General features: G+C 42.2%; 1 protein-coding gene across 1 annotated transcript; it reads left to right on the top strand.

The window, feature by feature from the left end:
- Positions 1-879: 879 nt before the first annotated feature.
- Positions 880-2,127, top strand: LOC135502806 (putative nuclease HARBI1). The gene is made up of 2 exons (XM_064795911.1): positions 880-1,073; positions 1,257-2,127. The coding sequence occupies exons 1-2, from the start codon at positions 880-882 to the stop codon at positions 2,125-2,127; spliced, it is 1,065 nt and encodes a 354-aa protein (XP_064651981.1).
- Positions 2,128-15,178: the final 13,051 nt, after the last annotated feature.

Here is a 15,178-nt window from a genome sequence, read left to right as displayed (position 1 = left end):
GTACTTTTCGTCTAGGTAATAATTTAACGCGCGTTGTCTGTAAGCTGAGCAATGTCAATACATTGAGGGTCAAGATGGTTTTCACCGATTTAGTCAATACTTGATCTGCCACTGCATGACCCTCAAGTAACTTCCACCAAACACTGAGATGTCAAATACTTGGCGATCAAAAAAAGTTCTGGGCCGGCCGCATAGAAACTCCGCTAGTGACTATCGACGGCACAACACCGGTATCGTTTTTTAAGTCATTTTCCAGTTGTTTCAAAAATCAGCGAAAAATATCAAATCCGGGTTTCAAACCAAACCGCTTTAGGGGGTCAATATACATCATCCGGGCCACTTTCCCTGAAAATTTTGCGTGGGGTTCACCACGGAAATTTTGAGAAATATTGATTTTTAAAAATGTACCCTCAGATTTCACACGCTCAGTCAAACTGTCTACTGGTACAGAAGCTCTCCTCTGTGCTGCCCCCTGGCATTAGTTGGACGAAACCCCTGCCCAAAATGAATTTTATTCTAAAGCTTGAATCCAGTTTAATATTTCAAATCCCTATTTTTCTACTTCAGCTAATCATTAACCCCTTCTATTCCAGTGTCTAAATTATGTTTTTGATATTCAACAATTTGACACCCATTCCATTACAGGTGGCTCTGGTGTTGTGCCTGTAGGTCGACAGTGAACGGAGCCTTAGCGGTGGTTCTATGCGGGCATTCGTCGATAGAGAGCGCATCGAAACTCCGTCAGCTGGCGGCCCGCTACCAGTCCCGATAAGGGGCCGCATAGAAACTCCACTAGACTGTCGATAACGCTATCGACAGTCATATTTGCTGGAGGACTCTAGTGAGGCCGCTAGTGATTGTGCAGGGCCATTCGTCAACATGTGGCGCGTTGCGGCGGACGCATTTTTTGGAAATGGAGACAATGTGGAACAAACAAGAAATTTTCGGCAAAGAATTAATCCATTTGAGGATTTCTATGACGATAACTTTTTCAGAAAATATAGGTTCCCGAAGCCTATATTTACTGAACTGCTGGATATTCTCGAGCCGGCCCTTGAGCGAAATACACACAGGTACTAACAATAACTTCTATCCATGCATTAATTAGTATGATTACATGGAAGTGATGTTCAACCATCATGCATGTCGGCCTATGCTGTAAAAACCACAAAATTAATTTGGAATACAATACAGTCCCCCTTTTAATGTAGGCCTAGTTGATTAAGAATTGCATATTTACTGCTATATCATTCCAGGTCCCACGCGTTGGATAGCTCGCTTCAGCTATGTACTGCCGTCCGATACTTCGCCCAAGGAGGGTTCCTGCCAATGGTAGGGGATGTGCACGGTATCGGTCCAAGAGTAACAAGCAAGTGCATTCACACCGTAGCTCAAGCCATTTGTGATCGTATGGACCGATTCATCCGATGGCCAACAGTCGACGAAATAGGCATAGCTAAGAGGCAATTCTATGAAAGATTTCAATTCCCGTGCATAGTCGGCCTCATCGATGGTAGCCAAGTACCTATTCAAGGTCCATTTCCACCTGCCAATGAAGCCGTGTACATTTGTAGGAAAGGATTCCACTCAATCAATGTTCAAATTGTTTGTGATATGAACTTGAATATCATTGATTTAGACGCAAGATGGCCCGGGTCAACCCACGACTCCTTCATTCTTCGCAATTCCCACATATGGGACATGTTCGAACAAGGGCGGGTTATTCCAAATACCTGGCTCCTCGGCAATAGTGGATATCCGCAGAAACCATGGCTCATGACACCATACCAGAATCCAGCAAATGATGCGCAGGAACGATATAACACGCAGCACAAGCACATTCGCTCCATCGTTGAACGGTGTAATGGGGTGTGGAAGATGAGATGGAGATGCCTTACCAAACCAAACATGTTTCAGCCGGCAAAAGCGTCGAAAATTATAGCAGCATGCGGTGCACTGCATAATTTTGCTGTTGCACATGGAATTCCCATAGGTGAAGAAATTGACGAGGATCTCATCAATCAGCAGCATGACGTCCCGAATCATGATCAGGAACCCAACGTTGGGAATGATGGTGCTCGTGCACGTGAGGATCTTGTGCGCCGAGTTTTCACCCGCAGACAATAAACTGTTTTAATGGTAAGGGGCCATTCACAATTTTCAACATTTTCACACACATACACGGTGTGGAATACTTTTCCAGCCCCACCCCCCCCCCCCCCCCGCCCCCTAAAAAAAACATTTTCACTGGCATATAAACATTTTATGAAGTGTACATTCGGAGCTCATTTACCCCCTCCCCTAAAGTGTACCACTTGACTTGTATGCTTGTGAACATTTTGACATTTGTGAACGGTCCCTACTTATTAAATAAGGTAACAACGGGAATATTTCAATATGCCTCATTTTAAACTTCTACAGCTTTTCTTATTAGGCATAACCGGGCTAATCAAATGAAGCAAATGGCTGCCAAATGTTGGTGCCACTAGCACTCGGCGCAGGAACTACGTCAGTGAATGTACCGGTTTCTGGAGACTGGTTCGGCGTGAAATGACGCCTTAGCTTTTCCTGGTAGTACCACATTTTCAGATGGTACATATCTTCCTGTATGTTTAGCTTCTTTTTCTCTACCTCTAACTTTTCCTTTTCAATCTCAAGCATCTTCTCATAGTATTGCGAAGAAGTCATTCCTTCCGTGCCCGAAGAAACTTTTGCTTTTTTTGGCATAGGCCGGGGCGTATCAGATCGAGAAGCTGGCGTGTCGGATCGAACCGATGACCTGTCTGATGGAGCATCTGCTGGCGTATCCGGTCGACTACGTGATTCCTCCGCTGTACTGCTCATTGCAACCTGTCGGAATCCGGGCGTGAGGGCAGGCGCAGACTGAGCAAACGCAGCAGAGTTCGATGTAACACCGCCTGGGATTCCTGAAGCGAGAAAAGTGTATGCAGAAGTAGGCCTATTGCCACACTGGGAAGTGATACCCAGCATCTTTTATTACATTTTTTGTTATCTAAAAATCCATGAGTGAAGTACACTCGGATCATATCCCTTTAAACATTTTGCATTTAGTGTATTTTGTGTGGATAAGTCAAAGACATTATAATCAGAATATTAAAAGGTGCTGAATTGGCTTAAACAAATCACATTAGTTTTCAGACGTCCTTTCAAAATCCGGATATATTCCCGCAATTTTTGGCGAAATACGCGTGCATTAAAGTATTAACGAAGCTATGGGTATACCGTTTCGCGTGTCTAGCATTAAACAAAGTGGGTCTGGTTTTGCATTTCGACATTCCTTACCTGTAACCTGTTCTGGCTGAAGACAATGAAATATCATCCTTTCCTGTTCTGTCAGTATATCGATATCTTCCTCCTGCAACGCTGGACATTCTCCTCCTCCCGTTTTGCCCATCTCCGCTGCACGTTGCCGATGTCTTTTCGCCACCTTCCCTTTTACGTCGCGTTTCAATTTCCCCCATTTGTCAATGATGCTGTCCCAGGATCTTTCTGTCGGGCTAACCGCATTCACTGCGCTAATGATTTCTTCTTTTATTTTGTTTTTGTCTTTTTTGGACAATTCACTCGAGAAAGAGGCATCCAACTTTTCGTGATGCTTCGAAAATAAGCGGATGATAGTTTGCTTTTCTTCAACGCTGTAGTCGACAGCTCTCGCTGTCTTCGTTTTAGTCTTCGAATGCTCTGCCATTTTTCGCCTTTACCATGTGAATAACACTGAAGCCTACACCGCATGCACATAGCGAAATTGAAATCCGCGACCTATTACCGGACCTATTACGAAAATGCAGACAAGAGAAATGAAAAAATAACGCGTGAAATGCATGTGGGGCCCACGACGGCAGCCCGATACGCAAACTTCCGACAGCTTGTCGGCAGACTTCACTAGCGGGGTCCTATCGACGCTTCTATGCGGCCTCCAGAATTACCCCGCCACGGTATCGGCCGACAAGGTCCCGCTAGTGACCAGCGGGCCGTTCACTAGCGGAGTTTCTATGCGGTGGCCCCTGGTGTCGACCTTTGTTCAGAACTCAAATTGATAATTATGAAAATAGCCCTGTTCATGAGTACACACAGAGTGTTTGGTGCTCTGACGATCACCAGATTACGGAACCATTGGTCAAGTGAGGATCATCTGGCGGTCAACAATTGGGATATTTCTCATGCGGTGGTCGACGTACTTTCTCCCATTTACTGATGACTTTCAACGTCAGGATGAATGTGGCGAAGACAGTTTTGGGTAAGTTGAGATTTAAAATCACTGCACGTATAAGCTTTGAAAAAATAAGGTGAAGACAATATACTTTTAAACTTCGCAGCTCACTGCTATTGTATGGCATAGTTATGATGCAGCACTAAACTCGTCCGAGCGGTCATGATGTACACAACTTGGAGGACAGATGCACAGCCATGGTTCGACTTCAAATATTGGTAATACCAGTACGCTCACCAGAGGCATCACCATAGATTCTCAACTAATTCAAAAATTACCGAAACGTTGTTATTATCTAATGATATATCCAATCTATTCGGTGGCCCATAGAGGACATGCGTTTATTTTCAATATATTAGAATATTTTTCTTTTTACAATGCGATTTTTTTCTCTCGAATTACAACCGCCGTCGGATTTATTTCTCACCGCCGAAAAAATAATTCCCACCGCCGGGTTAAAAATAATAATTCCCACCACCGCCAAAGAAAATAATATCCACCGCGGTGGAAATTAATATCCACCGGTGGATGTGGATATTAATTTCCACCGCGGTGGATATTAATTTCCACCGCGGTGGATATTATTTTCTTTGGCGGTGGTGGGAATTATTATTTTTAACCCGGCGGTGGGAATTATTTTTTCGGCGGTGAGAAATAAATCCGACGGCGGTTGTAATTCGAGAGAAAAAAATCGCATTGCAAAAAAAATTCTAATATATTGAAAATAAACGCATGTCCTCTATGGGCCACCGTAAATCTAAGCACATAAGATATAGCCGTTTCCAGGGGTCATACTAAACAGCGTCCACCAGGTTTAAAAGCAAAGTCATCGAAATAAAATCTAATGGTCATAAACGAAATAAGCAGGACAGTTTCCAAATTTCCTGATCGTTTCATGACATTTGTGTGCTAGATTAGCGAGTGTCTGAAATGTACCAGCGTCCACCACCCAGTCGGCGGCCGTGTTGGATCAGTTTGAAATGTTGTTGCCCTAAAAATTACAACGCATGATGAATGCAAGACCTCGGTGATGGTTGATGTACAATTGAAACATGCTTCAAAATGAGACCGAAAATAGTGACGTGCGAAACGACACAATACACAGCAAACCCAAAAGCACACCGCAGTGCATGCTAATTTATTGATTCATTGGAACATGGTTAGTTATCTCAAAATATGTTTTAACAATCAGATAATTTCGTCCGAAAACCTGACAACAAAAAGTAGATAAAACAACCTTTCCATGATCGGACAATCTAAAATAGCCCAAATATATTCCATTATATGAAAATCACATTAGTTGTTGCTCGATGACTGCTCAGCTCACTGAGATTTCGAACTTTATACTTAAAGGGAACTGAAACCACCAAACCAGTTCGTATGACCTCGTTTTCATTTCCCGCGTATCGGGTGATCAGAACGAGGCATGAATCAAACATGGCGCCTAGCTGTCAATCATTTAGTGACGTCACTACTATGGAATTTACTACGAAAACTCATGAATGAAAGATCGCATGACTCACGTGATTCTCACATGATTCTCAATAATAACAAATTGAACTGCGCATGCTCGGGCACTGGGGGCGGAGCTACAAATCTGAACTCGAATAGGAAGTTGGATGTTTGACTTTCTCGGGCGGTGAAAGTCGAAAAGTTGAATAAATCGCTCGGCGGTTCCAGTTCCCTTTAATATTCCATTTGTTGGTGTCTTTTGGGAAGACCTGAAAGTTTCACACATATGTACTCACCGGCGTATTATAAAGATTATTGAAACACTCAAATTGTACAATATTTACTGTGAACAATATGATGGATGCAGTTGTTCAGGTATGAGAAGAAATGAACACGTAAACTATGGAGACAAGTACTTGGGTAGCATGCATGACGTAATAAGCATGCAAATATAATCAAACATCGTCTGGCATCAGTGCCCTGACCTTCTTTTATTGACTTGGTCAAAACGTGTATTCATGAAGTTTAAACTATATGTATTAGCTGAAGCGCTTTGGCCAATATTCAATCGAGAGACACTGATGTCACTCATTCTGTATATCAGAGGACGACTGTACTGGAACACCACGCAAGAATTCCTCACAATGCTTCATGATAGGCAACGTGCCAATATGTTCTTGCTTTTTTGGCTGGGGTGGCGAGTTTTGTGATCAACCTAAAAGGCGCACTGGAGATTAGCTTACAACACTGAGCTCGGAAAATTATTTAAAGGCCATAACTCCAGGTATTTTGCCATTTTCTGCTGTAAGACGATTTCAAAAGTGTAACCAACACTTTATACAATACAGAAAACCCAATGCAATTAGCTCCATCCATTTTGAAGATATAGCCATTTATGTGTTTGACAACTTGATTACCTAATCAGGCTAGCAACTGGCTTGTTAGAGCCAGGCGGCGGGTTCAGCAAAAGTTGTGATGTAGATCAGGCTATTGCCCTACTTGGGAGGACAAATATCAATGAATGCTCTTAAAATTGATATATGAAGTCTGTTAGTCTGTATTTCTAATTCTAACCTTCGATATACCCTATAATAAGGTTAGGTAATACAGACAAATGTATACCATTATATTAAGAAATCAAACATCAGTCTGATCTATATCAGTAAACTTGCCGCCTGACTTCACTTAGAAACCTAACCAAGGCTGTTACATAACATGTAAACAAAACAGTTAATCTTGCTTTTTCTCTGGACTGGGTGCTTCAATTTTGATCAAACTTGATTTAATGCGGAGCTTTAAGTCTACTCTTTGAGGATCTGTACATGTCATGCAATCATAAAAGCAGGAGTCGTGGCCTTTAACAGACAAATAATGTACGGGTCAGTGCACTTCGACTGAATGGTGAAACGGTTTTTTTTGCAACCAGTGACTAGTTGAAAATGTCGACCGTCGAGTATTTCCAAGCAATCTCGTCAACAGCGTCGTCATGCATGCAGATAGGAAGACCGGCCAAAAAACGACGGCAACAAGAGCGCACTGACATTACGTTTTTCTGCCCTTGATGATTTTTCCGTATGGACCCCCCCCCCGTTTTAGCCCTTTTGGTGGGTCCATTTATCAAGATTGCCTAGGGATTATTACGGATTAACCGTTCAGTTTGTGTATCTCGGGAGTATTTTCTCCCCACTAAAGAACTAATTGATGAAATATTGTGCAGCGTCGCTTTTGGGAACGAGACAGTTCGCCAGCAAAAATATGCACAATTAGGTTCCAGGTCATTTTAATACCAAAAATGAAGAAATTTATTATTCTTTTTGTGGGGAATATCATACATAGCGTTAGGAGGACTAAGATGTCCTTGACACCTCAGGCCCTCATAATAATTATGTCAATTTTATTATCGTATTATCCAGTGAAGTGAAACTATGGCCCTTCCGTGAGAGGTCAGAAGGTTTCTTTTCTCGTGTAGCCCACAATATGTAGTGTCAAGTTCGGGTGTCAAGTCTTTAACAAGCTTTCGGGTGAAACGTTCTAAATCGATGCATTCTCTCTTATGAAAAAGCTTAATTTATGCCTGGAACGCGAGACCCTGTAGAGAAAACCTCGGGGACTACATGAAAAAAAAAACGTTACGCTACTACATGTATTCGAATGATCAAGTCATTGTACATGCCTCGATGATTGCGTTTTTAAGGGCGTTGCTGATTTTCCCAACGGTCGTTTCTAGGGAAAACAATTAGTTTCTTTGGACCCTACTGTCGGGGGTCCAAAAGTATATTTCACTGCAGACCTGACGGGATTCTACCGATTTCGGATTCCCATGTGCTATGATAAACGTCTTGCCAGTGCGGACGCGCTGGGTGCTGAACTGCGTTTTAACCCCTTTGGACCTGAACACCGCAAATATGGCGATTCCCCTCGATTATTGACTCCTGGATGGTATTTGAAGAGCCTGCAATTATTCATGCATCTCACTGGCCTTCACAGTGGGGACCTTTTCAAACCTAGACCCATATAGCAATCTGCATGTAAATGGAAGGCGATCAGAATTTATTTTATGTAACACCAGAGAAAAGTCAGTCCTCCTATTTCGTGTTTTGTGCCAGTGCCCCCATCGCCAGCGACCATCCTTCTTACGAAGCGCCATACTGGTGCGCGAGATTGCGACAAACTTCGCGAATGCGTTCAAAATCTATTATCTTTAACATCGGTGAATTTCCAGCTGTAAAACGGAAAGCAAAACGCTTTTCTGATCTAAAGTAGCAATGGGGAAATTTTTCGTGGGCAATAATTTGATGGAGAATCTCAATTAGCTATCCATGTACGGACCTCCGCGGAAGGAACGTGCATGTGCCATCAGTGTTTAGTTGATGGAATCCGTTGTAGAATCTATGACGGGCCATCATACTTACTACGATGGGATAAAGTTCAATTAAGGTCAATTTATTTTTATTTTGCATCAGTTTGATTACTGCCTCTGCAACGTTTTTATGCTCTGATGTTTTAAATATCCTTTGTGGTCATCGTGAGGTCGCTTTTGAGAATAAGAATCCATGTTCTTTGCAGGGGATGTCAGTCCATTTGCAAGGGGCATGGCCAGGGACGTAGGTATTCATGCATCAGGGAGGGGGCGGGGAGATGGCCCCTTAAAGTCACCAGCTTCATCTCCGCAGACAAATCCATTTGTTTGAGGCCGGTGTAGAAGTTTAAAATGTCCTATGATGAAATGTCCGGGAACAAAGGATTCTATTATGCGCTGAGCTATTGACGGTAATGACCTCTCTAGAACCATATGCTATAAATCTATCAGAATACAACAGGCCCGGACACATTTTCCAGGGGGACACTTTCTACTTTTACACCGGGTCACCTGATTGCATCCACATGCAAGATAGTCGATTAGGCAGCTGTTACATAGGAATGAATGTTTCACTTTTCACGCGTGACAGCTCACGTTTTCTTTCGTTCCTTGTGAAAGCATGACTCAACGAAAGGAAAATGTGAGCTGCAACGCATGAAAAGTGAATCGTTCATTTGTATTACGGTTGTCATAGGGGTGCTTATCATGAAATTCATAACATAAGATGGTATGTATTTATTATTTTATTGCTATCACATGATTTATTGAGTATACATTAAGTTCATGTTGAGTATCGTGCTTTCACACACGTCATCATGTGTGGGGACTTATAGGCCCAAATTCATAAAGGGCGTTTAAGGGTTAGACATGTACAACTTCTCTCTAATCAGTTTCAGGGCCTATTCATATTCTGTGAAGATTTACATGACGGGCCAGAATCTGTCTATTCAGTAGTTAAACGCTGTTTTAAGCCAAACGCCCTTTATGAATTTGGCCCATAATCTTCACTTGATTTTGAAGTTTGTCAAATATGAAAACGATGATACAGGACATTACCTTGTAAAAGCAATAAAAATTCGAGATGATTGTCGGATAGAATTGTGAAATGCGAACGGGTTATACATATATATGTTGTTGTTCCTTAATATTTGCTTTATCCAATCCATATATCGATCGGAAATACAGGGTAATGAAAGGGTTCACGATCCCGTGCTCATGACGAGGAATTTTGTCGAAGCCAACATCACAAGCGCATTATAATCATACCAATTCAAAATGCTTCCTTTTCGTCATAATATTTATGCCTAACAAATTTGTTTAGTCCTAGTTAGTTCATGTTCATTTTCTGGTATAGTTGGCTATGGTCTCACTGACCACCTGGTGACCTGAACCGTAGGTTTGGCTTTGCCAGACAATTGGTAAGTTTGTCTGAATGCAAAACCAAAGGACCGAGTGAGGCACGCCCCCTAAAACTAACTGCATGAAAATGGTCCGAAACTAATTCCAAGTCCCGATTAGTTGAGTGTCATAAAGATTTTCAACCACAGATGTAAAAACTTGCCTGCATGATCATAGTTTGCAAAAAGAAATGCATCAGAATAATGCTTCAACCATAGATTAGGATTGTACTTCTCCAAATCGAAAGATTACAGTGTTTAAGAGACGTTTGATTGACTTGGAATTAGTAGTGGTCTCAATAATTTTCCAATATATTGATCCATGCATGGAACCGTTTGCCTTTACAGGCCATATAATTATAGTAGGGTCGATGTCCATACGATTCTTTGATATTCCGTCCTCATTACACATGTAGTGGCATGTAAAAATACTCGTCCCGCTTTTTTCTCCCTTGAAAATAGGCCTAACATCTCCAAGTGCAGTGCTACTGCTCAAGAAGGAGAAAGAACAAGAAGAAGTCAATAATGCAACTGCTCAAGATAAAGAATGACAAGTAGGTTGAAAGAGTGTTTGGTCTCTGCAACGTAACATACATGTACAATGATGCACGAAACGTCATTACGTATGTAGTTATCAGTTAATAGTTATTATGTAGTTTTCAGTGTATATATGAAATGTTTGCTCTTATTCACTATAATTTCGCTTGCAGAATGTGGGTCAGAAAAAGAAAACGAGTTCTTTGAGACAAAAGAAGACTTCTGATGACGTACAAAGAAACTCACCTACTGCTAACAGGAAAACAGGAGCTGGCCAAAAACGGCGTTCTGATCAACCAGTGGACAGTCAAGCCCCAAAACGTCCAAAACAAAAGGTCAAAAAGCTTGTAGATTTGGAAGCTGAGAGTAACCATGATGATTCATTACTAGACGAGGATTACTCGTATTCATCCCCATCGGAGTCAGATGACGATTCTGGCAATGAAAGTATGTTGGCATCGGAGAAAAATAAGAATTCAAGCCGCAGCGGAAATGCAACGTCGGGAAGAAAGCCCTGTGTAAAAACACGATGGACAGCAGATGAAATTAATGTGCTACGGCAAGGTTTTCATCAGAACATAATGAATGGAACTTGTCCAAAGAATCATGAGGTGACTGAGGCCGTTAAGTTGTTTCCATTTCTTGAGAGCCGAAGCTATCATATGATTAAGTGCAAGGTGCAAAATCTTATCAAAACAAGGGATAAGCTCAGTAACACTCTTTTTAAAAAGTCTAAAGCCAAGCAATAACTCACCATCTGGATCTGTGAAGTTGGCTCCCAGTTCCCAGTTCCCAGTTCCTTATTCGTGCCCATTTTGAATAGGAAATGAGCTAAGCATTTCCCAGTTCCCAATTCAAATTTCTTTCAAATATTAACCCTCCACAATCCGATAACTCAACTTGGTGGTTTTAACCCTTTCCTACCAAGCTCCCGATTCAACTATCAGTGACTTTAACCCTTTCTGACCCATTTCCCGGACCAGTTCCTTATTCGTCTAAACTCATTTTAACCCTTTATAACTCCATTTCCCGATTCATTTACAGTCACTTTAACCCTTTCTGACGCTATTTCACGGTTCAAAATGCCAACTCCTTTTTCGTCTTAACGCATTTTAACCCTCTATAACTCCACTTCCCGATTCAAATGCTGGCTCCCGATTCATCTACAAGTCACTTTAACCCTTTCTGACTCCATTTCCCAGTTCAAAATGCCAGTTCCTTATTCGTCTTAACTCCTTTTAACCCTTTATAACTCTATTTCCCGATTCAAATGCTGGCTCCCGACTCAGCTACAAGTCACTTTAATCCTTTCTGACTCCATTTCCCGGTTCAAAATGCCAGTTCCTTATTCGTCTTAATTCATTTTAGCCATTTATAAGTCCATTTCCCGATTCAAATACTGGCTCCCAATTCAGCTACAATTCACTTTAACACTTTCTAAGCCCATTTCCCGGTTCAAAATGCCAGTTCCTTATTCGTCTTAATTCATTTTAGCCATTTATAAGTCCATTTCCCAATTCAAATGCTGGCTCCCAATTCAGCTACAAGTCACTTTAACACTTTCTGAGCCCATTTCCCGGTTCAAAATGCCAGTTCCTTATTCGTCTTAACTCATTTTAACCCTTTATAACTCTATTTCCCGATTAAAATGCTGGCTCCCGATTTAGCTAGAAGTCACTTTAACCCTTTCTGACACCATTCCATTCATTTGCAAGTCACGTTAACCCTTTCTTAGCCCATTTCCCGGTTCAAAAAACAGCTACTTATTCGTCTTAACTCATTTTAACCCTCTATAACTCCATTTCCCGATTCGAATGCTGGCTCCCGATTCAGCTACAAGTCACTTTAACCCTTTCTGACTCCATTTCCCAGAAGGAGATTGAAGACCAAGGCGGGAGTGATGATGAAAGATTGACAGAACAGAAGGAGATTGAAGAACGAAGCGGGAGTGATGATGAAAGATTGACAGAACAGAATGAGGATGGCGATAGTGGCGGGGATAATGATAATGAACGATTGACGGGCAGGAATGAGGATGCCGATGGGTAGCAGGGATGATTATAATCCTTTGTCATTCAAAATGACTCTTACTGTCGAAGAATGGAAGAGGGTAAAACCAACATTTAGTGCCGGAGGACAGCGAAAACTCATAGAGAGTGGACAAAGTTATTATACGACAAATTTAACCAGAAGCACCCTGAATGTGTACTGTCTTTTTTCTTTAATCGTGTGCATAGACCAAAATCAAGGAAGTCCTCATCTGTATTTTTCGCGCAAAGCTAGGTGCATCGGAGAACTGTGCCAAGCACGTTTCCTCTTTACCATTGACGAGGAGCCTGATCTAAAGGAAGCTGTTATGGTCGACTGTCGAAGTTTTGGTGGTGCAATTTGCCATAACGAAACTGTAACAAGTAGAAGGCCAGTGACAGGAAGAAATCGAAAAACAGTGGTGGATGAGGCAAAACGGATTAGCGTGGCAAACCAATTCTATGAAAATTTAGCTGATGCTCCTCAAGAAGAACTGGAGGCTGGCAATCTGACGCGCTGTCCATCACAGGTCGTTCTGCGCAAGCGGTGTCAGAAATAGTGGCGAAGGAAATCCTTCATCATGATTTCATTCAAGAGGTGATGTTGCTAAAACGCGTGTATTTGGATGAAGATGAAGATGTTCCAGTTGTGGGATATATTCAGAACATTTCTGCGGACCCATTCTACGTTCATTTGTATTCCCGGAGGCAAGTTGACCTGATGTGTGACTTGTCCAAAAATGGCCAGTTGGATCTATATTTTGATGCAACAGGAAGCATTTTGCAGAAGATACCCGAGCAGCACAGATCACTCTTGTACTCACTTGTCATAAAGGATGAAGAGGACTTGCCTCCAATCTCTGTTGCTGACTTTTTGACAACTGACCATACCGTCCCAGCTCTATGCCATTTTCTCAGCTGCATTCTCAGAGTAGGTGTAGTTCAGCAAAAGCATCGCATAAATCCGAGGAAAGTGGAAACCGACTAGAGCTGGTCCCTCATTCAAAGCAGTCTCCAAACATTTAACCGAATGTCAGTCAAAGCGTACCTCAATATATCAATGAGTGTACACCAACGTACATACAGTTTGGTGGGGGAATTGACGGTGGTACATCTGTGCACCGCACATATGATGCACAATTTAGCAATAAACCTAAGAGACACAACCAAGAAGAGGAAACCACTGAGAAAAATGCTGATGCAGATGTTTTCCTGTCTAATTAATACAACTGATTTTAAGGAAGCATCTGTGGTATTTAAAGACTGCTGCCTCATTCTCAAGAGTCAACGCCTGAGCAAGTCTGTGAGTGAGGCCGTAAAGAGAATTACGGACATGGCACCAGCACTGAACCAAGAAGATGACGAAGAGGTGACGAACCCTGGGCCTATCGGTGATGGCGATCATGATCCATTCATCGATGGTGGAACAATTCGAGAAGCATCACCATTCACCGAGTTCTTTCAGAAGATTGCCGATGGCATCGAACTCAATGAAGATGAAGATGATGAGCAAAAACGCACAAGTCGGAGGAGCACTTGGATCTCTTTCTTCGCAAATATATGCCCATCTACCCTTTGATTAGTGGGATGCTACTTGAAAATCTGGAACGATATCTACCAGATGCCATTGAAGCTCGAGAAGGCGAAGATGAAGAGAAGGAGACGCGTGACACCAATGCACCCGTTGAAGCATGGTTTAAAACCATCAAAATAGATGTGCTACGGAGAAAGCATGGGCTGAGGCCTGCTCTCTTTATAAAAGCACTCAGGAAAACAATGAGGGGTAGGCTGAGAGAAAGGGACTTTCCGCACATTCAGAAGGGAAAGAAGGGCAGAAAGACGCCGAAGAAGAATAAGACAAAGGGGGTGTATCAAAAATCGAGGTCCAAGAAAAGAGGACAAAAAGCAAGGCGAGGGAGTAAGCAGCCAGAGAGTGATACTGCAGATAGTATCACTATAGAATTATCCGAAGAGACCTGGTGCAGAGATAAAAAGAAGACACCAGTTCATAAGAGAGGTGGTATGAAACAGTCTGCACGAAAAAAAGGAAAAAGTGGTACAGGTAAAGAGAAGAAGCAGTGTGCAGACAAAGATCAGGTCAAACGGACTAATGGAGATAAGAAGAAGCCAGCTAGAACACTAAGGGTAGTGGCTGGCCATGCCAAAGCATCAGTTATAATACCGCAAAACCATCAGGTTCAAGAGCAATATGGGCCTAAGGCATTGAAGGTTGACCGCGGTTTTAGAAAAATGGGTAACCGGAGGAACAACTGTTGGTTAAACGCTTCAGTTCAAGCTATCATGTCGACTGCAGCCGGAAAAGGACTAAGGAGAGCACCAAAAGAGATGTTTACAGATGAAGAAGATCAGGGGAAAGCTGTGCTTTCACTCCTTGTAAAATACGGTGATCACCATGGTGACACAATACCCTGGTAAGTAATCGAAAGAACCCATAGAAAAGTGACAAAACGTAGTACCAATTTTATAGTTCTTGGTCGACAAAATGATGCACAAGAATTCTTCCAGAGATGCCTTGGTTCTATGATGCATGCATTGCAAATAAACAACTTTCCCACAAGTCAAACAATCCGATGTCACGAATGCGGCAGAGTAGGAGAGCCAGTGAATACTGAATCCACAGAGCTGATTGTCAACGTGTCCAAGGCCAGAGTGA

This window comes from Lineus longissimus, chromosome 19, assembly GCF_910592395.1.
Source record: "Lineus longissimus chromosome 19, tnLinLong1.2, whole genome shotgun sequence".
NCBI lineage: Eukaryota > Metazoa > Nemertea > Pilidiophora > Heteronemertea > Lineidae > Lineus > Lineus longissimus.
This window is presented reverse-complemented; position numbering and strand designations above follow the sequence as displayed.